This window comes from Mobula birostris, chromosome 4 (assembly GCF_030028105.1).
Source record: "Mobula birostris isolate sMobBir1 chromosome 4, sMobBir1.hap1, whole genome shotgun sequence".
In the NCBI taxonomy this organism is placed as follows: Eukaryota; Metazoa; Chordata; class Chondrichthyes; order Myliobatiformes; family Myliobatidae; genus Mobula; species Mobula birostris.
Genome location: NC_092373.1, coordinates 88,428,306 through 88,456,085, shown reverse-complemented (window position 1 = coordinate 88,456,085; position 27,780 = coordinate 88,428,306). Strand labels below are relative to the sequence as shown.

The window sequence follows — 27,780 nt, the reverse complement described above, 5'->3', positions numbered from 1 at the left end:
AATTCCCGGGACCTGACAGGGTGTTCCCTCGGACCTTGAAGGAGACTAGTGTTGAAATTGCAGGGGCCCTGGCTGAAATATTTAAAATGTCGCTGTCTACGGGTGAGGTGCCGGAGGATTGGAGAGTGGCTCATGTTGTTCCGTTGTTTAAAAAAGGATCGAAAAGTAATCCGGGAAATTATAGGCCAGTAAGTTTAACGTCGGTAGTAGGTAAGTTATTGGAGGGAGTACTAAGAGACAGAATCTACAAGCATTTGGATAGACTGGGACTTATCAGGGAGAGTCAACATGGCTTTGTGCGTGGTAGGTCATGTTTGACCAATCTATTGGAGTTTTTCGATGAGGTTACCAGGAAAGTGGATGGAGGGAAGGCAGTGGATATTGTCTACATGGACTTCAGTAAGGCCTTTGACAAGGTCCCGCATGGGAGGTTAGTTAGGAAAATTCAGTCGCTAGGTATACATGGAGAGGTGGTAAATTGGATTAGACATTGGCTCGATGGAAGTAGCCAGAGAGTGCTGGTAGAGAATTGCTTCTCTGAGTGGAGGCCTGTGACTAGTGGTGTGCCACAGGGATCAGTGCTGGGTCCATTGTTATTTGTCATCTATATCAATGATCTGGATGATAATGTGGTAAATTGGATCAGCAAGTTTGCTGATGATACAAAGATTGGAGGTGTAGTAGACAGTGAGGAAGGTTTTCAGAGCCTGCAGAGGGACTTGGACCAGCTGGAAAAATGGGCTAAAAAATGGCAGATGGAGTTTAATACTGACAAGTGTGAGGTATTGCACGTTGGAGGGACAAACCAACGTAGAACATACAGGGTTAATGGTAAGGCACTGAGGAGTGCAGTGGAACAGAGGGATCTGGGAATACAGATACAAAATTCCCTAAAAGTGTCGTCACAGGTAGATAGAGTCGTAAAGAGAGCTTTTGGTACATTGGCCTTTATTAATCGTAGTATTGAGTATAAGAGCTGGAATGTTATGATGAGGTTGTATAAGGCATTGGTGAGGCCGAATCTGAAGTATTGTGTTCAGTTTTGGTCACCAAATTACAGGAAGGATATAAATAAGGTTGAAAGAGTGCAGAGAAGGTTTACAAGGATGTTGCCGGGACTTGAGAAACTCAGTTACAGAGAAAGGTTGAATAGGTTAGGACCTTATTCCCTGGAGCGTAGAAGAATGAGGGGAGATTTGATAGAGGTATATAAAATTATGATGGGTATAGATAGAGTGAATGCAAGCAGGCTTTTTCCACTGAGGCAAGGGGAGAAAAAAACCAGAGGACATGGGTTTAGGGTGAGGGGGGAAAAGTTTAAAGGGAACATTAGGAGGGGCTTCTTCACACAGAGAGTGGTGGGAGTATGGAATGAGCTGCCAGACGAGGTAGTAAATGTGGGTTCTTTTTTAACATTTAAGAATAAATTGGACAGATACATGGATGGGAGGTGTATGGAGGGATATGGTCCGTGTGCAGGTCAGTGGGACGAGGCAGAAAATGGTTCGGCACAGCCAAGAAGGGCCAAAAGGCCTGTTTCTGTGCTGTAGTTTCTATGGTTTCTATGGTTTCTAAGTAAAGTGACTTCTAAGAATCTTTTGGGGCAGTTTAAGCCTCACAACATCGTGATAGTGTTTGCACTATAACATAATATTTTCCAGCTAGTCCATTTGGAATAGAAAGAAAAAGAGAAAATGAGAAAAAAGGGGAAAAATGAGACCAAGTAAGGATGACAAGAAAAAAAAACAATAATCTGTTATACTTTAAGGCGTCAGGCACACATACAGCAGGGTCTCAGGAACAAAGTATGCTAATAACCAGATAAGCTGCTTTAATAATGTTCCTTAAGGAATTATGCTACTGCTCATATACAGATCCTATATATTTGTTTGTTTGTTATGTGCCATGTCCGTGACAAAGGTAATCATGGTCATTCCATGACCATGTTTGTTCCTAGCAACTTTTTCTACAGAGTAGTTTGCCGTTGCCTTCTCTTGGGCAGTGCATCTTACAAGACAGCTAACCCCAGGCATTATCAATTCTCTTCAGAGATTGTTTGCCTGGCGTCAGTGGTCGCATAACCAGGACTTGTGATATGAACCAGCTGCTTATACGACCATGCACCACCTGTTCCCGATATATGAAGTGTATCAAATATGTGCGGCATGAATTACAATTAGCACCAGCCAGGAAGGAACGTTTGCTCTATCAAGCCTGTTCCATCAAGAGTCAATGTCCACGTGTCCTCTCTCCAATAATGTAGACTTCATTATCTTGCATTCACCAAAAGTAAGAAATAACATGCCAACATATTCAGGAGCTCTGTATTTTGAAGTGTCAAATGAATTTTTCAGAACTAACATCAACAATACAATACATGCTGTTTGTCATCTCAAGCTGGCCTTTAAACATCCCCCATCCTGGAACCTGGTTCGAACACATCTGCCACCTATTTAGATATCTGATCACACCACTCTGATGTTCTATCCCACAAGACCCCAGTCCCAATTCTTTGCACAAACTTATCTTTCCCTCCTTCCCTACCTTTCCAACCTGTGTCTTCTCCTTCTTCCTTGTATTTTTCCAGAGGAGATGACTTTCTTTTCAATACAGTTGCCTGTTCTATAGTGCAAGATAGCAAGGGGCTTCATATAAAATTACCATCCTAAACTGATGTTGAATGCTTACTACCTGTCCGTTTGATGGAAGAACTTTTAGTCCAACCACATATATATAGAAAATCATAACACTTGTACAGATTGGCTTTAAAGCAACTTACAAAAACCTGTTGGAGGCTTAACTCTCTGCTGTGATAGGTAAATACAGTGAAAAACTAAATCAGTCCGGGAGTAGGGGGCATTATACTATAAATTGGTACATTTTGCGGATGGTGAACTTTATTTTCTTTAAGAAACAGGAAAAGAGAAAGCAGACTGCCTCAACTTTCCAATTCACCTTTTCATCATGACTCCCAATGGCTTTCCCCACAAATGCATCTTATTAGCCCATTCACATGACTCATCTTAATACCAACATATGCTGTGGATTTCTGATGAAAAAGAAACGACATATCATGCCAAATACAAACATTAAATAATATTTTCATATTACACTTCATCACAGGAATTCAATAATACTTTCACATTTGACATTACCGCAATAAAGTTGTTCACATAATGAATGATTTCTTAAAGTAATATGACAACCAGAGAGTGGAAAAAGTGCATCATAAGCATACATAAAGAAAACAAAGATCAACCTCCCTAAGGTCAACTGTTTGTAGAAGCAAATCAATACCAGTCTCTTCAACAGCACATGGTATCTGGGTACAAAACAAGGCACACATATGAGGAGAGAGTGATACAATAGAAAGGTCTCCAGTGGCCTCTGTTCAGAACTCATCATCTTTTGAACAAAGAAAGAAAACTGTATAACTATCAAAACAAAATTACATTGTACTTGGAGTAGATTGGACCTGACAGATTTCTGCATGATTTATGTTAATGGTCTGACTATTTCCATGTGTCTGACATGAACCTCATGATTTCAACAACATTGTGCACACCAAAAGTTGAAGCTCAAAGCCCAAAAGGCAATTGTAATGAAAGACACTCAATGGAACAGCAAGCATTTCATCTGATGTTTATCTGCTGAAATGCTTTTGGCATTGGTAATACCACTGGCAGCATTCCATTACTGACACAATATTAGGCATCAATGGACATGTCAGTGGCAGCTGTATTGGACATTTCTGTTGTCAGGGGCAGTGTGATTGTACAGTCTTTGTATGGGTGGTGCATACAGCTTGGTCCACATGGTAACTGGGCAGATCTGATTGTGCGGTGCGGCCTTTTCTGGGTATAAATGGTCCTTTTTGGCCAGTTGTACGTTTTTTTTCCAGGATCAATCTGCAGCTAGTTTCTTTTGCATGATCTTTCAGCATACTTTATACAGGTAATTTGAAGTTGCTTGCCATTGAAACTTTTCCTATTTTGTGATTGAATGGGGCACATTTTCCACCATGTTTTCTTGCCACCTATGTTCATAACTTTTGATCCTTTTAGTTCTGATCACCAAGACAAAACTACACATTGTCTGAAAGGTGCAGGCATTCCAAATGGATGCAGTGGCTGATTCTGAAGGTTTGCTGTCCATGTGTCTCCCAAATGTCTCCGTGCTCCCAAATTGTTCTAACATTTTGACTACAATTCAAGTCCCATATTTCACAGGTGAGTAGTTATCTTCAGTGTTAAGTATTTGACATCATCTTTACATCAGCAAGGATGTAATGTTGAGGCTTTATAAACCACTGGTAAGGCCTCACTTGGAGTATTGTGAGCAGTTTTGGACACCTTATCTAAGAAAGGATATGTTGCCTTTGGAGATGGTTCAGCGGAGGTTCACGAACATGATTCTGAGATTGAAAGGCTTGTCATACGAGCGTGTGATGGCTCTAGGCCTCACTGGAATTCAGAGGAATGAGAGATGACTTCATTGAAACTTATTGAATGTTGAAAGGCCTCAATAGAGTGGATGTGGAGAGGATGTTTCCCTACGGTGAGGGAGCCTAAGACCAGAGGACACAGCCTCAGAACAGAGGGATGTCCTTTTGGAGTGAAAATGAGGAGTAATTTCTTTAGCCAGAGAGCTGTGAATCTGTGTAATTCATTGCCACAGGCAGCTGTGGAGGCCAAGTCATTGGGTATACTTAAGTCAGAGGTTGATAGATTACTGATTAGTTAGAGCATGAAGCGATACGGAGAGAAGGCGGAGATTGGGGCTGAGAGGGAAATAGATCAGCTATAATGAAATGATGGAGCAGAGTCAATGGGACAAATGGCCTAATTCTGCTCCTGTATCTTATGGTCTTACATTATTTCAAACAAAAGAGCAATGCTCTGTTTGCTTTAGTAATTGTGTACACAACAATTCCATGTTTAGCACATTTTCATTGCAAAAATGAGTCAGTCATCAGTTCTGACACATTCCCGAATCTCACTTTTTCCTTAACGACTGATCAATTTACCTTCCACCTGATACATCTGTTCATCAATGCTGCTGACCGGTAACAAAATTCTGACACAGAACAAAGCAATAACTTATGGCAAAAGCATTTCAAGTTGTGCTTGAACAAAGAAAAATGCTATTTTGTAGTAGAAACCTTGCCCAGTATTGTGGAAGTGTCAATAGTTCAAATGTTTCAGAAATATCTTGACAGCAGCAATTTTTTTAGGCTATGACTGCACTAATTTTCTGATGTCACTGTCACAATATCATCTTGAACTTATGAATCGAATCAACAGCAGGAATCAATTCTGTAAAAGCTGGCCAGTATGGCTATTCTATAAAGCACATCAAAAACATACGCAAAAGGTTTTACCCATTGATCTCATTAGATCTGCCAATGCCAAACTATGGCTATTATTCAGTTCATAATGTTTGCACATGACTGCAACCAGTTGCTTACCTTTCAACTACATCCTTTCCACTCCAACAGGTTGAACTATCTTGAGGGAGAATTTCACCTTCACAGATTTGTTCCGCCAGGGAAGCGTAAAAGGTCCTGTACCTCCGAATGTAGTTCATGAAGTCTCTGCCAAAGCAAGCAGCTAGTCTTACAAAAGTCTTGCAATGAACACATTGAAAGCATCCTGATGCAGAAAGGAACTCTGTAGGCAATGCAAACCGATATGGAATATACTTGACTAAGTTGTCCTCAAAGTAGCACTCCATCATTTCAGAAGCTCCATTCAATTATTCTTCTGAAATTTGTGTTCCATTGCTGGGTGCCAGTCATCTTTAAACAGTGTGCATTTTAGTGCAGTTTATCAGTTAAAATGGGATTTGAATACAGAATTAAAAGACAAGTTGAAATTTAAAATAGTTCAGTTAAAGATTTATCTACAAAAGTAGTTAACATTGATGTGACAATTGCAGTTTTTTTTTAAATCCTGTTTCAAGTAAAGGTTTTGCCTTCCTGTGCTCCATACCCTTTTACACAACAAATTTATTTGGGGCATAAATGCATGTTTATTAAGGCATGTAACTTCTTGAAATAACCACACTTTGTGTCTCTGTGAAGTGAAGATGCTACCCACTGTTGTATGGAGATGAAGATGGAGGTTAAAACCTTTACACCAGTGGAGAGTCAGGCGCAGTTGTCTGATCTGGAGATCAATAAAGAGGATCCTCACTATGAGGTGATGAATTTACATATGATCCAGAAATTAACACCCAAGATCTTTCTATTGTACATCTTGCCATACCTTATTTGTTGATCTGGATTTGACACAGAATCCAATCTCATAATTGGATAAGGTAATGCATTTCTCTTGCTTCAGTTCAATCCAATTTTCAATGAAACTCTTCAACTCCAATGAACTGAATATAGGAATTGCATAGTTATTATGGATCAACGCATCAAAATGACCATAGAGACTAGTCATTAAAAATCCTTCAAATTATTATGTTTGTGTATTATTGAAATGAACATTTTATTTATTCTGGGTTCATGTTTTAGTTCAGTCAGCCTTGGACCATTAACCTCTAAACCAAAAGTGTGAGTTCAAGAGCCACAAACTATTTGCCTGAATATATTAGCCTGATAAGGTGAATATTGTTGCCTTTTGGAATAGACAAGCAGAGACTAATATGGGAAATCGAAAACTGTCTTGAATGTTGAGTAGTGGGAACTCTCTCATTTATAAGTACATTAGAAGTGGTGAACACTTTAATAAAAAAGGTTTAGGTAATATTTCCTAGATGTTGTCAGGGTGCGGAATTGGTAAACATATTGACAGGTGTATAATAAATGTTTCTTCTAGACTCACTCCAATCTGTAGAACTAAACACGCTCTATTGTAGAGGCACTGCATGCTACATCATCTCCAAACTTTAATAAACATGGGTAAATTTTCTGGAGATTTGTTTCGTTATTGTGGAAATCAGAGAGATTTAAATAAAATGTGTGTCCAGGAGATTAAATTGTAACAGACGAGATCAACAAACGTATTCTTAAAGGGTAGGGCTTGTACCTGTTGCTAAGCTTGTTCTGCTTCACTATGGATTCTGACAGGTCTTGCTGGGAAGATTTGACAAAGTTTCAATTAGTTTGACAGTTAGTGGTGAAATAGTAGCAATTTCTGAACCTCTGTACATCTTAGGCAATTCCAGGGCAAGTGGTGTCTCAGAATCATTCAGTCTGGAAATAATCTAGGACTTAACCGCATTAAAAAATATACTAGAGAAAAGTGGCTGTTTCATCATTTATTGCATGGCATGAACTGTTTTTCAATTAAATTTGACATGGGACTACTGACAAATCCCCTTGTCCTCTTTTCTACTCCCTCCAACTCCAATCAATCCCATCTCCTGCTACATTTGTTCCCCCCCCTCCCATCCTTCCTAAAACAGGCTAGAGCGGCAATTTCCTGGCTATTCAGCACACTGCTCCTCCATTTAGTGCTACCCAAGAGCACCAAGTAAGTTACAGTGCTCTTGGTCCTCTAATCCAAGCACTTGCAGGTATGTAATCCACTTTTAAAAAGACCTACCTGTTGGACTGCTGTGCTGGGGACCTGCCATGAACCCTGCCCTCTAATGGTGTTCCTGCAGCAATGGCTCAGAGTGCAGAGGACACCAGGGAGGATCAGAATGAGCAGCACAACTATTCTACACAGAGGTTTGAAGCTGAGGGCTACACTTTGACAGTGTGAGCCAATGTTGGGCACTAGCAGACTACCCGGATCCTACAGTCCCTCTCATCACCTTCTCATGGGAGCTCCTACCTCCTCCTCTCCATTTGGCTCCACATCCCTCCCCAGCCTGGAGACTTCTACAGGAATCCAAGTTCAACGGTTGTTGCTGGCCATAGAACTTGTAACCATCGATAGTAAACAGCTTGTATTCCACTTGACTCGAGAGTACCTGAACCTAGTGCTGATGTGGAACAGTATAGGTCCTTCAGTAGAGACTTCCAAGCTTTCTTTGCCCTGCTCCATTTTAGAGAGATGCATTTCTCTGCTCCATTTTCCATTCAAATTATCCATGCATTTTTTGTATTTTTGTACCTCACCCCTCAAGCTAAGTTCACTATCCAGGGGAAACCTCTGAAAACAACAATTTGTCAGTCTTCCTCCAAAAGTACATCACTGGAATATCTTGAGACATCAGAAACTTATTTTTACAAAGCTATGAAGTCAGCCAAAGCACAATTAGGAATTCTGGCATTCAGCAAACAGGTTACCTTCCAGTCTTACCTAGTGTTCTGTTTCATTGTCCTGGGCCTATCAGTCTTTACTTCTTTCAGAGGCAGCGAGCTGGAGAGAGCCGAAGGTCAGAAGCAGCAATCAAGTAAGCCAGCAGAGAGATTCAGCACATGGAGGGTGATGGGTGTAGGAAAAGTGAGGTGGGGGGAGAAAGAAAGTGGGGAGGGAGGAGAAGGGTTGGAGAGGGGTGCGGAGAGTGGGGAGTGACAGGGAGAGGGGAGAGTGGTGGGGAGGGGGAGGAGGGTGGAGAGAGAGAGGATGAGGGTGATAGGGTGGAGGCAGAGTGAGGTGAGGGGTGGAAGGGGTGACGGGGAGGGGGAGAGAGAAGGGGAGACAGAGTATGAAGGAGAGAGAGGGGAGTGAGGGATAGGGAGGGAGGAGCGAGAGAAAAGGTGAGAGAGAGGGGTGAGATAGAGAGAGGGGAGAGAGGGGACCGAGATAGAGGGCGAGAGAGAGAGGTGGGGTTGAGGGGGATCAAGAGAGGGGGCAGGGGATGGGGGTTGAGTGTAGGTGTCAAGGGGGTTTGAGGGAGTGGTGGATGAGGGTGGGGTGGGCGAGTGTGGAGGTTGCGAAGGGAGTCAAGGGAAGGGGGGGGTCAAGGAAGGGGAAAGAGCAAGCAAGGAAAAGAAGAGAGGGCATGAAGGAAAGAGAGCAGGCAGGCAAGAACAGGAGAAAGGGGAAGGAGAAAGGCAATGCAAAAGAAAAAAGTACAAGTGAGAACAATGAACTCACCCTGAAAAGTAAACTATCATGCACAAGCTTAGTAGAAATGTCATCGGAAAGCAGCAATAAGCATTCTCCCTCAGAGGTGCAAACCTTACAGTCACATCCTAGAAATCAACATGGTGCTTGTTCTGGAAGTAGGCCTGATCAGAAGGTACACATAAAGCAGTGGATATTACCGCTGGGAGAACTGAAAACAATATGCATTCCCAGCTCTTATCCTTGGTGTGAATCTTCACCCCACTGCTGTGAGAGTATTGTTTCTGACCATTCCTTCACCAGCTCCTGGAGTTTTTGGGGAGTGTCTGATTGGGTTCGTGCCTATTTCTTCCTGTTGCTCTTGGGCAAGCCAGGTCACCAAGCCTGATGCAACAGTGGGAAAAGCCCCAAATGGAGGGAGATGATGTACCCAAGCTCTGGGATGCATTTTGATTGTCTGAGGTAACCACTGGACAATTTCTTAGATATATAGTTGTCATGGATCTATGCCAGCATTTTCTGCAGTGGGGAGGGTCTATGGGGAAGGACTTCATCATGAATAACTGTCAATTCACTTTGTCAAGAGCCCACACTGGACTGATGATGGAAGAGACTCTGACCCACCTTACAGAATATCAAAATCCTGTCCCAAATTTCCTATTCTTTATTGCTGTATATATTTGGCAATTGGCTTATTATTGTCATATGTATCAAGATGCAGTGAGAAGCTTTGATTCTCATGCCATCCAGGCACATCGTTGAGGTAGTAAAAAGGAAAACAATAACAAAATGCAGAATATAGTGTTAAAGATACACAAAGTGCAGTGCAGGCCCATTCTAGTGTCTTATACCAATGGGGTTGAAGTTGTCCTTGAGCCTAGTGGTACTTCTTCTTAAACTTTTTTACCTTCTATCCAATGGGAGGAGAAGAAGAGAAATGACTGGGGTTAGAGGGGTTCTTGATTACATTGGCTGCTAACTTGAGACAGATGTGCTAAGCCAGAATAAGTGTAGAGGTGACCGGTTTCTATGATAGATTGAGTTGCATTCACAACTCTTCAAGTTCTTGTGGACTTGGGCAGATCAAGATTTGCAAGTTGCCATGCCAAGCTGAGATGCACCTGGATAGGATCCTGTCTGTGGTGCATCAATACGAACTGGTAAGGGTGAATGGGGACATGGGGAAATAGAGGTGCTGGAGTGCTTTTGACAGGACAAGTGGTTGGTGATAGTTACACCAAGGATCAGGAAGCTCTCACCCATCTTCATGGCAGCACTGTTGATGCAGACAGCGACCCAAGAACAAATGAGTAGGGTACTGCCTGATTTGCGCACATTTAACTAATCCACAATTTTTCATGAGTAAGAAATAGTTTTAAAATTGCTAAACCTCAGGAAAAAAGAAAAAAGATCCTGAATACATTGCTCAGACCAACATAAATCTAAGGTTTAACTAGAAAATGCACTGAAATGTAGACAATGGCATCAATGAATGTGTTCCTTGCAAAGATAGTAGCACCTAGATTTATAAGTTTGTGTCCCACTAGACTGAACTTTTCTCATGAAAAGAGCTTTCCATGAGAAAGCTGTACCTGTGCAGATCTTGCAGAATGAGCCATATAATAAGACAAATACATTTGTGGCTGAGCATTACATGGAAGATAATTTTAGAGTGGATGGTCAGATGATAGATGCCCATGAGTTGCAAATTGGGAATTCAGGATTAATGGGTGGGACAGGGAGAATCTGTAAGTGAAGGCCCCGTGATCATTAGTCAGCAGTTATTTCATTGGGAGCTATGATCTTTGGTCAGTGATGTGGAGGAAGGTTTTGGGAGTTTGTAAAGCAATGGACAATGTAACTGGTTTTGATGGTCTGGTTTGGGTATCTGTTGTTTTTCGATCAGATCAGGTAGACCGAGTTGGTGGGGTAGGGATTGGTGATTGGGTTATAGGGTCTGGTAGGAAAGGAAAGGTACGTCACATCCCGAGTTTTGCTGGCTAACGGATGATTTCCCGCCACGCCTCTCTGACGTAGTGGGGAACCACGTACGAGGCAAGTTACAGCAGTGGTTTGCCATTGCCTTCTGCCGGGTGAGTTTCCAAAGAGATCACCAGCTCGTAACCCAGCACAGATGGAAAAGCATGCAGGGGAGCTGGCTGGATTCGAACTCGGGACCTTTCGTCCAGAAGTCTGGCACCGATGCCGCTACGCCACCAGAGGTACCTAGAGCCAATCTCCAAATCCAATTTGCACAAATACAGAACAATTAACATCCTTAAACCACGGTCTGCTAACAAGAGACCATGGCACTTAGTGAAAAATGGCCTAATTTCTCCTGGTAAAAAATCGCATGGGAGACAGCGTTGCTACATGCAAGTCCAATGTGAAAAACAGATGAATGATAGAACGCCAATGGTAATGGCAAGCACTCAGCTGGATCTCTTGAAACTAATTTCCTTCACAGAAATAATGGCTATTGTGTTTTACTCCAGGAAGCTTCTGCAATTCTCTTATGAATATCAAAAAGAGAGTAACACAGCAGAAATTCTGACCTAGATTGAAGATTCAAAGACTCAAAGTACATTACTATCAAATTATGTATGCAGTACATAACCCTGAGATTTGTCTTCCCACAAACAGCCAGGAAATAAAGAAAACCATGGAATCCAAAGAAAAATATCAACTCCCTCGTGTAGAAAAAAAAATCATGCAAAAGGCAAAAAAAGAGAGAGAAACACAGAATATAAAACACAAAATCAAAAGATTCCAGGCAAACTCAGTTCAGCTCAGTTCTTGTTCAATTTAGCACTGTGTTGTTCATTATCTGTAGATGGCCCCAGTCAAAATCGCCCAAAATAGCAAACAAAAAAAAGGAGCAACCAGAAACCAGAAACACATGGTAATGTGAACTAGAGTCCAATCCACAAACTGTGTCGATTAAACCTTGCCCAGGACCCAGGACTGTGGCACCATCCTCAGACAGCATCAAGGGAGACAGAGACCATTCAAACGCAGGGACCTTCCTCCAGGAGCAGTTGAGCGAGAGGGAGAGAGATTAATAGACCATCTGGAGCAGCAAATGACCTGCTGGGGTAACTCAATGAGATGAGCATTATCTGTAGTGGGGAAAACTTTTTGAGTTCAAACCCTGCATCGTGGCATCAATTCCTCAACCTCCAAGATGCTCATTAACTTATTAAGTTCCGCAAGGAGCTTGCTTGCTGCTCTAACACCCAGAATCTGCAGTCTCTTGCATCTCCACCAAATCACCACCAATCAATGCTGGCACACCACAGGGATGTGTGCTCAGCCAGCTGCTCTACTCTCTCTACACCCATGACTGTGTGACTAGGCATAGCTCAAATGTCGTCTATAAATTTGCTGATGATACAACCATCGCTGGCAGAATCTCAGATGGTGGTGAAAGGCGTGCAGGAGTGAGATATACCAGATAGTGGAGTGGTGTCGCAGCAACAACCTTGCACTCAGCGTCAGCAAGACCAAAGAGCTGATTCTGGCCTTCGGGAAGGGTAAGATGAGGGAACACAAGTCTATCCTCAGAGCAATCAGAAGTGGAGAGAGAGAGTAATTTCATTTTTATGGGTGTCAATATCTGCGAGGTCCTAACCTTGATGCAACGTATTGATGCAGCTATAAAGAAGGCAAGACAGTGGCTATATTTCATTAGCAGTTAGAGGAGATTTTGTTTGTCAACAAAAACACTTGAAAACCTCTGCATGACTGGCTGCATCACTGTCTGGTATGGGAGGTGGCTACTGCACAGGATTGAAGTAAGTTGCAGAAACCGGTAAAATTAGTCAGCTCCATCATGGCTAACAAAAACATCTTCAAGGAGCAATGTCTTAGGAAGGCGGAATCCATCATTAAGGACCCGCATCACCCGGGACATGCCCTCTTCTCATTGTTACCATCGGGAAGGAGGTACAGAAGCCTGAAGGCACACACTCAGCGATTCAGGAACAGCTTTTTCCCCTCTGCCATCCGATTCCTAAATGGACATTGAACCCATGAACACCACCTCACTACTTTTTATTTCTGTTTTTCGCACTACGTATTTTAACTGAACTATTTTCTTCTCTATATTTATTTATCATGTATTTCATTGTGCTGCTGCCATAAAGTTAACAAATTTCATGACATATGCCGGATATATTAAACTTGATTCTGATTCCAATTCTATTGGGTGACCACACTGTATCATATTGTCCTTCACAGAATATTGCAAAGTTCAAAGTAAATTTATTATCAAAGTACATATATCTCACCACATATAACCGTGAGATTCATTTTCTTGTGGCATACACAATTAATCCATTATAGAATAATAACCATAGTAGTACCAAAGTGCATGACTATACACTTCATTACATCATATTCATATTGTATCATATTCCATCATTTGCTGATTCTCCTAATCTGTCCAAGTCCTTCTGTGGACTCCCTCGAACCTCAACACCACCTGCCCCTCCAACTAGCTTCATATTCATCTGTAAACCTGGCCACAAAGCCATCAATTCCATCATCCAAATCACTTACATTTAACGTGAAAAGAAACAGTCCCAACACCAATCCCTAGTCACCAGAAGCCAGCCAGAAAATGCTCCCTTTACTGCCACTCTTTGCCTCCTACCAGTCAGTCAATTTCTAACCATGCTAATATCTTTCCTGTAATACCATTGGCTCTCATCTTGTTGAGCAGCCTCATGTGCAGCATCTTGTCAAAGACCTTTCTGAAAGACAAACTAAAAAACACTCACTGGCACTCCTCTGTCTATTCTTCCTGTTATTTCCTCAAGGAATTCCAACTGATTTGTGAAGCAAGATTTTCCCTTATTTTGGCCTATTTTATCATGTGCCTTCAAGTACCCTGAAACCTCACCCTTAATAATAGACTCCAACATCTTCACGAACACTGAAGGTCAAAGTTCAAAGTAAATTTATTATCAAAGTACATATATGCCACCATATACAACTCTGAGATTTATTTTCTTGTGGGCATACTCAATAAATCCAATAACCATCATAGGATCAGCGAACAGCAACACCAACAGGGTGGGTAACTAATGTGCAAAAAACAGCAAACTGTGCAAATACAAAAAAGAGAGAATAAACAATGATGGGAATAATAACAACAATAAATAAATAAACAATAAATATTGAGAACATGAGATGAAGAGACGTTGAAAATGAGTCCATAGTTTGTGGGAACATTTCAATGATAGGGCAGGTGAAGTTGAGTGAAGTTATCCCTTCTGGTTCAGGAGCCTGATGACTGAAAGTTACTACCTGTTCCTGAGCCTGGTAGTGTGAGTCCTGAGGTGCCAGTACTTTCTTCCTGATGACAGCAGTGAGAAAAGAGCATGACCCGGGTGCTGAAGATCCCTGTGGATGGATGCTGCTTTCCTGTGACAGCATTTCATATAGATGTGCTCAATAGTGAGGAGGGCTTTACCATGATGGACCAGGCCATATCCACTACTTTTTGTAGGATTTTCCATTCAAGGGCATTGGTGTTTCCATATCAGGCTGTGATGCAGCCAGTCAACATACTCCCTATCGCACATCTAAGGAATTTTGTCAAGATGTTACATGTCATGCTAACTCTTCACAGACTGCTTAGGAAGTAGAGGTGTTGTGATGCTTTCTTCATAATGGCACACAAGCTAGGCCCAGGACTGATCCTCTGAATTGATAAGACTGAGGAATTTAAAGTTGCTGACCCTTGCCCCCTCTGATCCCCTGATGAGGACTGGTTCATGGACTTCCAGGGTCCTCCTCCTAAAGTCAATAATCAGCTCCTTGGTCTTGCTGACACAATGTAAGAGGTTGTTGTGGTAGCACCACTCAACCAGATTTTCCATCAGACTAACTGGCCTATAATTTCCTTCCTTTTGCCTCTCTCACTTCTTAAAGAGTGGAGTGACATTTGCAATTTTCCAGTCCTTCAGAACCACTGCAGAATCTAATGGTTCTGAAGGACTGGAAAATTCCTCCATTGTTTCTTCAGCTACCTCTTTCAGAACCCTGGGGTGTAGTTCAACAGTTTCAGGTGGTTTATCTACCTTTAGACCTTTCAGTTTCCCAAGTACACTCACTTTTGTCTCCTGACACACTCAAATTTCTGGGATAGCGCTGGCGTCTTCCACAATGAAGACAGATGCAAAATACTAATTAAATTTGTCTGTCATATCTTTGTCCCCAATTACTACATCTCCATTGTTATTTTCCAGTGGTCCGATATCTACTCTCACCTCCCTTTTACACTTATTTGCCTTAAAAAACATTTTGGTATCTTTCTTGATATAATCCTGCCTCGTCCCTATGCTGAAGACGCTGCGCCCCAGCAGCCTCAATGACTACAGACCGGTGGCATTGACCTCCTACATCATGAAGACCCTGGAGAGACTTGTTCTGGAGCTGCTCCAGCCTATGGTCAGGCCACACTTAGATCCCCTCCAGTTGGCCTACCAGCCCCGACTAGGAGTTGAGGATGCCATCATCTACCTGCTGAACCGTGTCCACGTCCAACTGGACAAGCCAGCGAGCACTGTGAGGGTCATGTTTTTTGACTTCTCCAGTGCGTTCAACACCATCTGCCCTGCTCTGCTGGGGGAGAAGCTGACAGCGATGCAGGTGGATGCTTCCCTGGTGTCATGGATTCTTGATTACCTGACTGGCAGACCGCAGTACGTGTGCTTGCAACACTGTGTGTCCGACAGAGTGATCAGCAGCACTGGGGCTCCACAGGGGACTGTCTTGTCTCCCTTTCTCTTCACCATTTACACCTTGGACTTCAACTACTGCACAGAGTCTTGTCATCTTCAGAAGTTTTCTGATGACTCTGCCATAGTTGGATTCATCAGCAAGGGAGATGAGGTTGACTACAGGGCTACGGTAGGAAACTTTGTCACATGGTGTAAGCAGAATTATCTACAGCTTAATGTGAAAAAGACTAAGGAGCTGGTGGTAGACCTGAGGAGAGCTAAGGTACCGGTGACCCCTGTTTCCATCCAGGGGGTCAGTGTGGACATCGTGGAGGATTACAAATTCCTGGGGATACGAATTGACAATAAACTGGACTGGTCTAAGAACACTGAGGCTGTCTACAAGAAGGGTCAGAGCCGTCTCTATTTCCTGAGGAGACTGAGGTCCTTTAACATCTGCCGGACGATGCTCAGGATGTTCTATGAGTCTGTGGTGGTCAGTGCTATCATGTTTGCTGTTGTGTGCTGGGACAGCAGGCTGAGGGTAGCAGACACCAACAGAATCAACAAACTCATTCGTAAGGCCAGTGATGTTGTGGGGATGGAACTGGACTCTCTCACGGTGGTGTCTGAAAAGAGGATGCTGTCTAAGTTGCATGCCATCTTGGTCAATGTCTCCCATCCACTACATATTGCACTGAGTGGGCACAGGAGTACATTCAGCCAGAGACTCATTCCTCCGAGATGCAGCACAGAGCATCATAGGAAGTCATTCCTGCCTGTGGCCATGAAATTTTACAACTCCTCCCTTGGCGGGTCAGACACCCTGAGCCAAAAGGCTGGTGCTGGACTTATTTCATAATTTTCTGGCATAATTTACATATTACTATTTAACTGTTTATTACTATTTTCTATTACTATTCTATTACTATTATTATTTCTATGACTATTACTATTTACTATTTACTAATAGTAATATTACTATTACTATTACTATTTATTATTTATGGTGCAACTGTAACGAAAACCAATTTCCCCCGGGATCAATAAAGTATGACTATGACTATTGTCTAGTTTACCTTCATATTTCATCTTTTCTCTCCTTATGGCATTTTTAGTTGCCCTCCGTTGCTTTTTAAAAGCTTGCCAATCCTCTAACTTCCCACTAATTTTTGCTATATTATATGATTATACTTCTGCTTCGTCCTCCCTTCAGAACACTACTTCTTCCTTAGATATATCTAATTTTCGCCGTTCGAATTGCTTCCAGAAACTCCAGCCATGGCTGTTCTGCCATCATCCCTGCTAGTGTTCCCTTCCAATCAACTTTGTCCAGCCCCTCTCTCATGCCTCTGGAATTCCCTTTACACCACTGTGTTACGTACCCCGTAAGTGGGTTGCCAAACCAGCAGAAATGGATCACTCAGTTGGAGTCTGGATTACTAGAACTAAGAAAGTTTTATTAAAGAAACAAGCAACACAGTACTCTAATCAAAAGGATAATGAATGCAACAGTTCAGCAATGATAAACACACATGTACACAGAATTCAGATAATAGGATTAATCAAGCTCTACCGTTGTCTAGGGGTAAATGACCAGTTTCAAAGTGACGCAAAGTTCAGTTCATTTTGCAGTAATCGCTGCTGTGGGAGATGGACAGTGTGGGGAAAGGAGAGAGAGCAAAACGAATGAATATTCAAAACCGCTTCCACACAGACCTTTGCAGTCATCTTTCGGGCGAGTCCTTTGTGATGTCATCTGAGGTCACCGACCGTGACCCCCCCGTTTCCAGATACGACCGTTTCTCTGTGCTGAACCTGGCACCCAGGCAAGGGTGGACACACACCAGGTTCCCGCCGATCGTGCCTTTCCACCCTGAGCGTCTAAGGCTTGATCCCGCGATCAGCCGTCCAAAAGCTTCCCACCGACTTGTGAGGGGCGCACTGCTTCCAGGGTCTCGTTACCTCGGGTGTCGTGTGTGCTGCCTTAGCGAACCTGTCCCTTTTTATCCCCCTGCTGGGGTCTCGCCTGTCCATCACTTCAAGCAGTTCAGGGTTCAAAGGGGGGGGGGGGCGCTCTAGACAGCTCTCTCCTTCTGTTATTCTCTCTTCCGTCCCTTCATTACACATCTCCAAATGCTGCTTCATTGTTTTCCTTATCTCTCTCTCTCCTGAAGACAGGTGGCAGGCCAACTGCTGATTCCACAGGACAGCTAACATCTTAATCTATGTGTATTCCTGTCACACTTCCCCCCTTTAAGGATTTTTACCGGGGGGTAAAAATTACAAACATGAATACATTATTTGATACACACACAAATATACATCGTTATCAGCTATTTGGCTAATACAGCAAATTTGCAGTTGTCAACACCTGACAGACAGTCAGCCATCACATTTTTTGTTCCTTTTATATGTGTTGTTAATAACCCCTTAGACCAGGCTCTAACTTAGCAAACTTCATAGTGGCCAAAAACACTGATGAATTGCGATCAATGTAACCTCTCATTTGGTTTTTGTCCCGGACCACAATAACAAGGGTCGTCCCATTCCCACTTGGTTTTCTCTCGCAAGGGCTTAGTAGGAGGGGAAGGGGTAGTGACTGCAGAGTTATTGCAAAACTTCCTACAGTACCCCACCATCTTCAAGAGCCTTCTGAGGGCCCTCTTGTCTGTCGGGGTTGGGAGGTCAGCGATAGCCTGCACTGTAGCTTGCATCACTGCCAGCTGCCCCTGTGTCACCACAATTCCCAGGTAAGTGAACTTCGTGTGGCCAAACTCATTTTTTTCAAGGTTCACTATCAAGCTGGCTTCAGACAGCCGTATTAAATTGCCAATACACACCTCTGTGTTTGTCAGCCCTTTAGTCACTGAATTACTCATTCTATATGGATGTTGGTTGCAAGGCTGACCTATTGTAACAAACACCACCCAACGTCCCAGTTCTTTGCATCGCCTCGAGACAATCAAACACAAGGGTGCGAGTCGTTTAATCACTTCTCCTAAAGAGTCGCTTTGTTCGGGGATTAAGGGAGAGACCTTATCAGCAGACCTGGCCAAAACAATAGCCTTCTCCCATCTGGTCGATACCATACTCATCTTTTCAAAATGTTTTTTTTCTCTTATCAGGGGGACCCTAGCTTCATTGATTTCCGCGCTAACCCCGACTAGGTTTATTAGCATATCAAAAGCCTGTGACTGTCTCAGTTCGTGTCGGTCATAATCAATAACATCCTTCCCCCTGTGCAGCCGGTAAACCTCTTTCATGATTCCACCAACTGTTCCCTCCAGTACCGCAAAATGTCCATCGGGGGGTACCTCGTGGGCCAGGTTAAAAACCTCATTCCCATAACTCTTTTGCACCACCCCCCATTCCTCATCTGCGGGTACGGTACTTGGTCTCCATTTCCTCATTAGTACTCCTTCCTTTACATAATAGCCGACTGGTTCCCTTCTGTCTCTGCCAAACCCATCAGCTCCTCGTCACGCTCTTGTGCCTGTATAAAGTCCTTCCTGGCTAATGCTAAGTCTGCCTCAGCCCCCTCACCTCCTCTTATTCCACCACGCTCCTCCTTTTTACTTTCTACCCCCTCCTCGTACAAGGCTGGCAGAAACGTCTCAGCTGGCTGTATCTCAGCCTTTGCAGCCTTTCTCGACATCCGTCGAGTTATTGCGCAAACGGGATAAACATGCGAGTCCATGGGTGGGGCCTCAATGCTGGCAGGCTGACTTGTCAATCTCACGGCTGGGAACACGATTCCCCCCGCGAGGTCATTACCGAGCAAGACTTCCACGCCTTTCATCGGTAATTCGGACCTCACCCCGATCGTGACTAGTCCAGAGACCAGGTTGCTTTGTAAGTGTATCTGGTGCAAAGGCACGGCTTCCGTCCCTTTTCCAATGCCTTTGATCACGCTGACCTCCCCGGTCTCGGTCTCTGAACTAAAGTCTAAAACACTCCTCAAGATCAGTGACTGACAAGCTCCCATGTCTCTCCAGATCCGTACTGGAACTGGGTTTAACCCTTCCTTCACCGACACCAATCCGGCCGAGATAAACCTCTCGCGCCCTTCCTGAACCTTATCCGACCTCCCCTCTCCTGGAGGTTGGTTTGCCGGCTCAATACAGCCAGTCGGAACCCCCGTTTTTCCTTTTCCCGTCTCCTTCTTTGGGGCAAAGCACCTGGACGCAAAGTGACTGACTTTCCCACAATTATAACAGACGACCCCAGGAGACTTCCTGCCAGACTGCTCCCGGTCTACCTTATCCTTCTCACTAGTCCCGGCTTGCTTACTGACTTTTCTGGCGGACTCTCCCCGCCATCCTGACGTCCCTTCTGGTAGCCTTTACTCGGGGCAAACTTCATTTTATGCGTCAACGCATACTCATCCGCTAACTTAGCAGTTGCGGCTAACGTGGCTGCCTCTTTCTCATCTAGGTAGGGTCTCATACCCTCAGGGACACAACCTTTAAACTGCTCAATCAGGATCAGCTGTAGCAGTCTGTCATAATCCCCCTCTACCCCCTTCGAGGTGCACCAACGCTCACAATATGTCTGCATCTCACGAGCAAACTCTAAATACGTGCGGTCCCACTGCTCCTCGCATTCCAGAACCTCTGCCGGTATGCCTCCGGGACCAAATCATAAATCCTGAGGATGGCCTCTTTCACCACCTCATACCTCTGGGCATCTTCCACGGACAAAGCGGAGTAAGCTTGTTGAGCTTTCCCTTTCAGTACACTCTGAAGTAAAACAGCCCACTTATCCCTCGGCCAGTCCTGACTTGTAGCAACTTTTTCGAAATGGAGAAAGTACCAATCCATGTCGGTATCGTCAAAGGGGGAACCAGCCTAACCTCCTGGGTCACCCGGAACCCTCCATCTTGGTTCAGCACGAGCCCCTGCTCTGCCCTTATCTTTAACTTCTCCAGCTCAAATTCCCTTTCCCTCTGTTTCTCCTCTCACTCCAGCTGTCTCTCTCTCTCCCGCCTTTCTAACTCTTTCTCTTTCTCTTGCCTCGCTAATTCTCTCTCCTTCTCTTCTCGCTCCAACTGTCGTACTCAGAACTCGTGCTCGAGTCTCAGTTTTTCAAGCTGCACCTGTACCGCGTCTCCAGCAGGTTTTTCAATAGACACCACCCCCAGCTCGCCTTGGGGAAACACACCTTTAGATACATAGTGCTCTATGATAGCTCTGTGTATCTCCTCTCTCCTCATTGTCGACTTCCCCTTAGCAAGATTCAACCGTTTGGCCACAGCTATCAATTCCGATTTCCTGGCATCCTCTAATGCCTCCAAGGTCGGCGCCTTTATAAATTCCTCAGCCTCCATTTCTGCTGTTTGTCTTTTCTTTCTTTCGGGAATTTTGACCCAATCAATTAACTCCGTCCCAAATTTAGCGTTCAAAATCGTGGACGAGAACCCCACTTATGTTATGTACCCCGTAACTGGGTTGCCAAACCAGCAGAAATGGATCACTCAGTTGGAGTCTGGATTACTAGAACTAAGAAAGTTTTATTAAAGAAACAAGCAACACAGTACTCTAATCAAAAGGATAATAAATGCAACAGTTCAGCAATGATAAACACACATGTACACAGAATTCAGATAACAGGATCAATCAAGCTCTACCGTTGTCTAGGGGTAAATGACCAGTTTCAAAGTGACGCAAAGTTCAGTTCATTTCGCAGTAATCGCTGCTGTGGGAGATGGACAGTGTGGGGGAAGGAGAGAGAGCAAAACGAATGAATATTCAAAACCGCTTCCACACACAGACCTTCGCAGTCATCTTTCGGGCGAGTCCTTTGTGATGTCATCTGAGGTCACCGACCGTGACTCTCCCGTTTCCAGATACGACCGTTTCTCTGTGCTGAACCTGGCACCCAGGCAAGGGTGGACATACACCAGGTTCCCGCCGATCGTGCCTTTCCACCCTGAGCGTCTAAGGCTTGATCCCACGATCAGCCGTCCAAAAGCTTCCCACCGACTTGTGAGAGGCACACCGCTTCCAGGGTCTCGTTACCTCGGGTGTCGTGTGTGCTGCCTTAGCGAACCTGTCCCTTTTTATCCCCCTGCTGGGGTATCGCCTGTCCATCACATCAAACAGTTCAGGGTTCAAAGGGAGGGGGGGCCGCTCTAGACAGCTCTCTCCTTCTGTTATTCTCTCTCCCCCCCGTCCCTTCATTACACATCTCCAAATGCTGCCCCATTGTTTTCTTTATCTCTCTCTCTCCTGAAGACAGGTGGCAGACCAACTGCTGATTCCACAGGACAGGTAACATCTTAATCTATGTGTATTCCTGTCACAATTGTAATAATGATACATCTGACTTTAGCTTCTCTCTCTCAAACTGCAGGGTGAATACTATTATATTCTGATCAATGATTCATAATGATTCCTTTACCTTAAGCTCCCTAATCAAATCTGGTTCAGAAAACAACACCCAATCCAGAATTATCTTTTCCCTAGTGGGCTCAGCCACAAGTTGTTCTAAAAAGCAATTTCATAGATATTCTAAAAATTCTCCCTCTTGGGATCCAGCACCAACCTGATTTTCCCAATCTACCTGTTTATTAAAATCCCCCAGGGTCTTTTTTACCCTTGTAATTTCTTAACTCTTTCCACAAGGATTCTACATCTTCCAATCCCAAGAATTTGATTTAATATTTTTTTAACCAAAGATACCCCAACCCCTCTGTCTAAATGCCTGTCCTTTCAATATGTGTATCCTTAGATGTTAAGCTCCCCAGCCACAATTCAGTGATGCCCACAACATGTTAGAGATGTTAAGCTTCTTTCAGCCACAATTCAGTGATGCCCACAACATCATATCTGCCAATCTCTAACTGCTCTAGATAATCATCTACATTAACCTGTATACTGCGTGCATTCAAATGTAACTTATTCAGTCCTGTATTCATCACCCTTTTCGATTTTGCCCCCATGTAACACTTCAACTCATCCTACAGAGCGCAATTGTGCCATATCATCTGCCTGTCCTTCCTCAATCTCATTACACACTACATCTACATTTAACACCATGTAAGTTGAAAGGCATACAATTGTTTTAAATACATTTCGTCTCACACTTGGCAAATAGTCAACAGGAACATGTAGGCCTCCCCCACAGACTGTGTGGCTCTAGAGGAGACAACAAAACATCTTTAAAGAGTGACATTGTTGAAAAAGAATAGCCAACAGGAGCAATTATCTGTGGCCTTGTGCATATAAGTGAGATTTAAAAATATATATAAAAGCGAGGCAGACTCTCGTTTCACCTAGTATCACTGAAATATCAGGCTTTCCTTTCAAGGAGAAAGGATAATGATAAGAAGAAGATTCTCCTTTGTTGCAAGGTACAGGTGCACCTTACTATCTCTACAGACCACAAAATACTCTTTTGTGAAGCTTTTGCCTCCAAGGAACACCTCCTTCAAGACCGGTGACATCACATACCTAAAATACTCAAACTATAAGAATATTCATTATCTTTAAACCAGGATGTTACTGGCTCATAAGGTCCAGTAGATTCTCTATCAAACCTTGGTAGAAAGCCAAAGAGTCTGTGGTGTCCCAGCTCAGTCAGACTACTGGGTCACTTTGTCCAGCAGAGTTCTTGTTCAGTCTTGACACTCAGCCAAAGAGCACTATGGTTCTCAGTTCAATCTTGTTACAGGCTGTCACTGCGCAGTTCAAGGAGAGTATTAGGTAGAGTATGACCTGGTAGCGTGGTGATCAGTGTTGTAGCGTGGATGAAATCACCGGAGGGACAGAGTCACTGGTAGATACAAAGCAGCTTCTTTGTTCCACACAACAAGGTACAGCAGGCATCTACGGACAGAAACGCTTTCGGTAGAAAGGTCTGCTAGCTCAATGTGGGCTCCGTATTTATATGCTAAACACAAAGGCAATCGCTACTTAAAATGTTATAGATAATGCATAGACAATGCTTCCTATTGAAGCTACATACAAAATATCACACCACCTAACATCATCCTTTCCTTCCAATGCCAACATGTCTGGGTTGTTATCCACAGCCTCTAGGAATATGTGCTAACATAGAAGACAATTAATATTTATAATGTATAGATAATACTGTCTTCGAAACTACAGCATCAGGTCAAACTACAGTGCCAGAAGCATCTGGTATTCACACCTTTTTAGGAAGCGCATTGTTGTGGACTCAATCCACAGTACTTTGTCAAATAGTCAAATAGAGGTCTAATGGCCAAAGTCATTTAAGTGTAAACAAATCATCTACCCAAAAAACACTCACTCTAACAATTAGCACAATGCTTTACAGCACGGCTGTAAAATCAGGGTTCGACTCCTGCTACTGTCTGTAAGGAGACTGTATGTTCGCGCCATGACCATGCAGGTTTCCACAGGTTGTTCCAGTTTTCTCCAACATTTCAAAGGCGGTTATGTCACTGCATATTTCGATATACATGTCACAAACAAAGCTATCAAAGTTCATCTTTAAATCACACTCTCCAAACAGTTCCTGATCAACCTTGCTACTGAACCAGGCAGTCCAGAAAGGATTCACCCACAGTCACAACACGCTGGAGGAACTCAGCAGGTCGGGCAGCATCCGTGGAAACGATCAGGCAACGATTTGGGCCAGAACCCTTCATCACGACTGAAGAGGGAAGGGGCAGAGGCAGTACAGGCAGAGGAGGCCTCCTCTACTACCGTGACGAGGCTAAACTCAGGTTGGAGGAGCAACACCTCATATACCGTCTGAGTAGTCTCCAGCCCCTCAGCATGAATATTGAATTCTCCAACTTCTGGTAATTCCCCCCTACCTTCCCCCATCCCAGTTTCACTCTGCCCCCTCCCCCAGCTACCTATCACCTCCCTCATGGTTCCGTCTCCTTCTGCTACCCATTGTGCTTTCCCCTATTCCTTCTTCACCTTTCCTGCCTATCACCTCCCTGCCTCCGTTCCCCCACCCCTTTATCTTTCCCCTTTCTGTTTTTTTTCACCTGGAATGTACCCACCCTCCCCCCACCTTCTTTATAGGGCCTCTGCCCCTTCCCTCTTCAGTCCTGATGAAGGGTTCTGGCTCGAAACGTTGACTGATCGTTTCCACGCATGCTGCCCGACCTGCTGAGTTCCTCCAGCGTGTTGTGAGTGTTGCTTTGACCCCAGCATTTGCAGAGTATTTTGTGTTAAGTATTCAGCCAAGCTGCCCAGCATTATGTTAAGTATTCAGTCATGCAGCATAGAAACAGGCCCTTCGGCCCAACTACCCACGACAGCAAACGAGTCTGCAGAGATTCGGCGTGTCATCAAAAACATAGGCAAACTTCTATAGATATGTACTTACTGGCTGCGTTGTGACCTGGAATGGGAACACCAATGCCTTTGAATGGAAAATCCTTCAAAAGGCAGTGGATTCGGCCCAGTACATTACGGGTAAAGCCCTCCCAACCACTGAGCACGTCTACTTGAAATGTTCCATCAAAGATCCTCACCACCCAGGTCATGCTTTATTCTCACTGTGGCCATCAGGCAGAAGGTACAAGAGCCTCAGGACTTGCACCACCAGGTTTAAGAACAGTTACCACCCCTCAACCATCAGGCTCTTGAACAAAAGGGGATAACTACACTCATTCTAGTTCTGGTTCCCTCAACTGATGATCTCACTTTAAGGGCTCTTTTTCTTGTTATTTCATGCTCCCACTATTTATTGCTATTTATTTATATTTGCACTTGCAGTTTGATGTTCATTGATCCTATTTACAGTTGCTGTTCTATAGATTTGCTGGGTATGCCCGCAGTAAAAAGAACCTCAGGGTTGTATACAGTGACATGTGTACTCTGACAATAAATTTTACTTTGAACCTTCTCCCCTTTTATAATTTAGTAGTCATCCTTTGCTGGTTTCTGGTCATGCTTCATGAGAGCAGCTTGAAGTTCTTGTTGAGCAGTGGGATATCTCACTTGAACCGCTCTCAGCAGCCACAATGTCAGAGCACATAAGGAGAGTTTGGTTCTGCAGGAGCAGAGAGATGCTGCCTGTCACCAGATCCATCTCCTCTATTAACAGGATGCATGAGAAGATTACTTTTCTACAGGAACAGAAATATGGTTGCTAAAAACTTGTCCTTCTCTAAGAGCAAATATGTCCTATGCCCCTGTTCATATTCCTTCATGGAGTGCAGTCAAACAGACACCCACGATTCACAGTCCATCATAAATGGGTCTGAAAATCAATATAATGTTAGTGAGGTCTGGGTGCTCACGGATTGATGCACCATTGTTTCCTCTGAAAGACTGCCAGATGTACATTTTTGACACAGTAATGTCTTTGGGTCTAGGAGGTGGCAGCCCACCTTTAAGTAAGAATTTTGGGCAGCATGGACCAATTTTGCCAAAGAACCTGTTTATATACTGTATGACTCCATGATTCTGCTGGATAGTGTGGCTGAATAATTTCCGTATCAACATCTTCTACTTAGAAATGACTTTGAACACATGGCCACTTTGGGTTGTGATCACACCTGCACATACATGATGGAAGAGTAGGTCCTCACCAAAGATTACTAGTAACACATGTGCAGTTGGCAAAGGTGCCAGAGAGAAGACAGTGATTTTGGAATACAGCTCAGTTGGAGTCATCACATTCTTGGAGTAGAGAACAACCCGTAGATTCAGGAAAGGAAGACAAAATTCATTTTCTTATATGCCTTCTGTTTTGAAACTGTTCTGAACTGATAATTTTTCAAAGTTTGTGTCTGTCAGAATTGTACATCCTCAATCATTAATACACCTGTCTATTCTGGCACCAGCTTTCAATCTTGTAGAAGTATCATTATAAGGCACATAGGATCACTTCAAGCATGTTTCTGTCCTTGGAACTTTTGAGCTATAGTTCAAATAACTTCAAAATTTCTTGAAGTTTTGTTTCATAATAGTACAGTACCTGGGTGACCAGAGCCCTTTCTTTGAACATTATTGCATAGAGCTTGAATCGATTAGTACCCATCTTCAAAGTGCAAATCATTTGACACGAAGAAGGGTCTGCAATAAACCCAGCAGCTTTGAGGCATGTAGAGCCACAGAACACCTCAGCACACAAACAGGCCCTTTGGTCAATCCTGTCCATGCTAAACCATTAATACGCATAGGCCCATCGATCGGTACCTGGACCACAGCCTCCCTACCCTTCCCATCCACATACCTATCCAAATTTCTCTTAAATGTTGGAATTGAACCCGAAACAACCTCTTCTGCTGGCACTTCATTCCACATTCTCATCACCCTCTGAAAGAAGTAGTTCTCCCTCATGTTCCCTTTAAACACTTCACTTTTTACCCTTAACCCATGACCCCTAATTCTCGTCTCACCCTTCATAATTCACTATGCCCCTATCGGATCTCCCCTCATTCTCCTAAAGTCCTAAACTATTCAACCGACCTCAAAATTCAGGCCATCAAGTCCCAGCAACATCCTTGTAAACTTTCTCTGCACTATTTCAATTTATTGACATCTTTCCTGTAGGTGGGTGATTAAAACTACACATAGTACTCCATATTGGGCCTCACCAACGTCTTATACAACTTCGACATAACATCCCTACTTTTGTACTCAGTTCTTTGGTTTATGAAAGCCAATGTGCCAAAAGTTTTTATTGCAACCCTTCAACCTGTGATGGCACTTTCAACTTTCAAGGTTCTATGGTCCCAGAATACCCTGTTTTATCACACTCTCGGTGTCCTACCACTCACCGTGTAAGACCTACCCAGGCTTATCCTCACAAAGTGCAACACCTCTCACTTGTCCTCATTGAATTCCATCTACCATTTTTCAGCCCAATTTTCCAGCTGGTCCAGATCCACTACACCCCCAATCTTGGTGTCATCTGCAAATTTGTGGATCCAGTTTAATACATTATCATCCAGGTCATTGATATAAATGACAAACAGCAACAGACCCAGCACTGATCCCTGTGCCACACCACCAGTCACAGGCTTCCAGTCAGAGAGGCAACCATTTACTACCAGTCTCCGCTTTCTGCCCCAAAGACAATGTCTAATCCAATTTACTACTTCATCAAGCGACTGAAACTTCTTGACC

At 43.6% G+C, this 27,780-nt stretch overlaps 1 protein-coding gene across 4 annotated transcripts in view; it reads right to left on the bottom strand.

Annotated features, from left to right (window-relative positions):
- The window catches only part of LOC140196465 (glypican-5-like), a 648,398-nt gene that overhangs the window by 383,939 nt on the left and 236,679 nt on the right, over positions 1–27,780 (bottom strand). For 2 of the 4 annotated variants that reach the window (XM_072255728.1, XM_072255731.1), the window contains exons 5-6: positions 8,259–8,318; positions 5,468–5,593 (exon numbers count right to left, since the gene is read on the bottom strand). The exons of 1 other annotated variant lie outside the window; for it this stretch is intronic. In XM_072255728.1, coding sequence (XP_072111829.1) covers positions 5,468–5,593; positions 8,259–8,318 — 186 coding nt within the window. The remainder of the gene's footprint in view (positions 1–5,467; positions 5,594–8,258; positions 8,319–27,780) is intronic. One more of the 4 variants, XM_072255729.1, reaches the window with a different exon arrangement.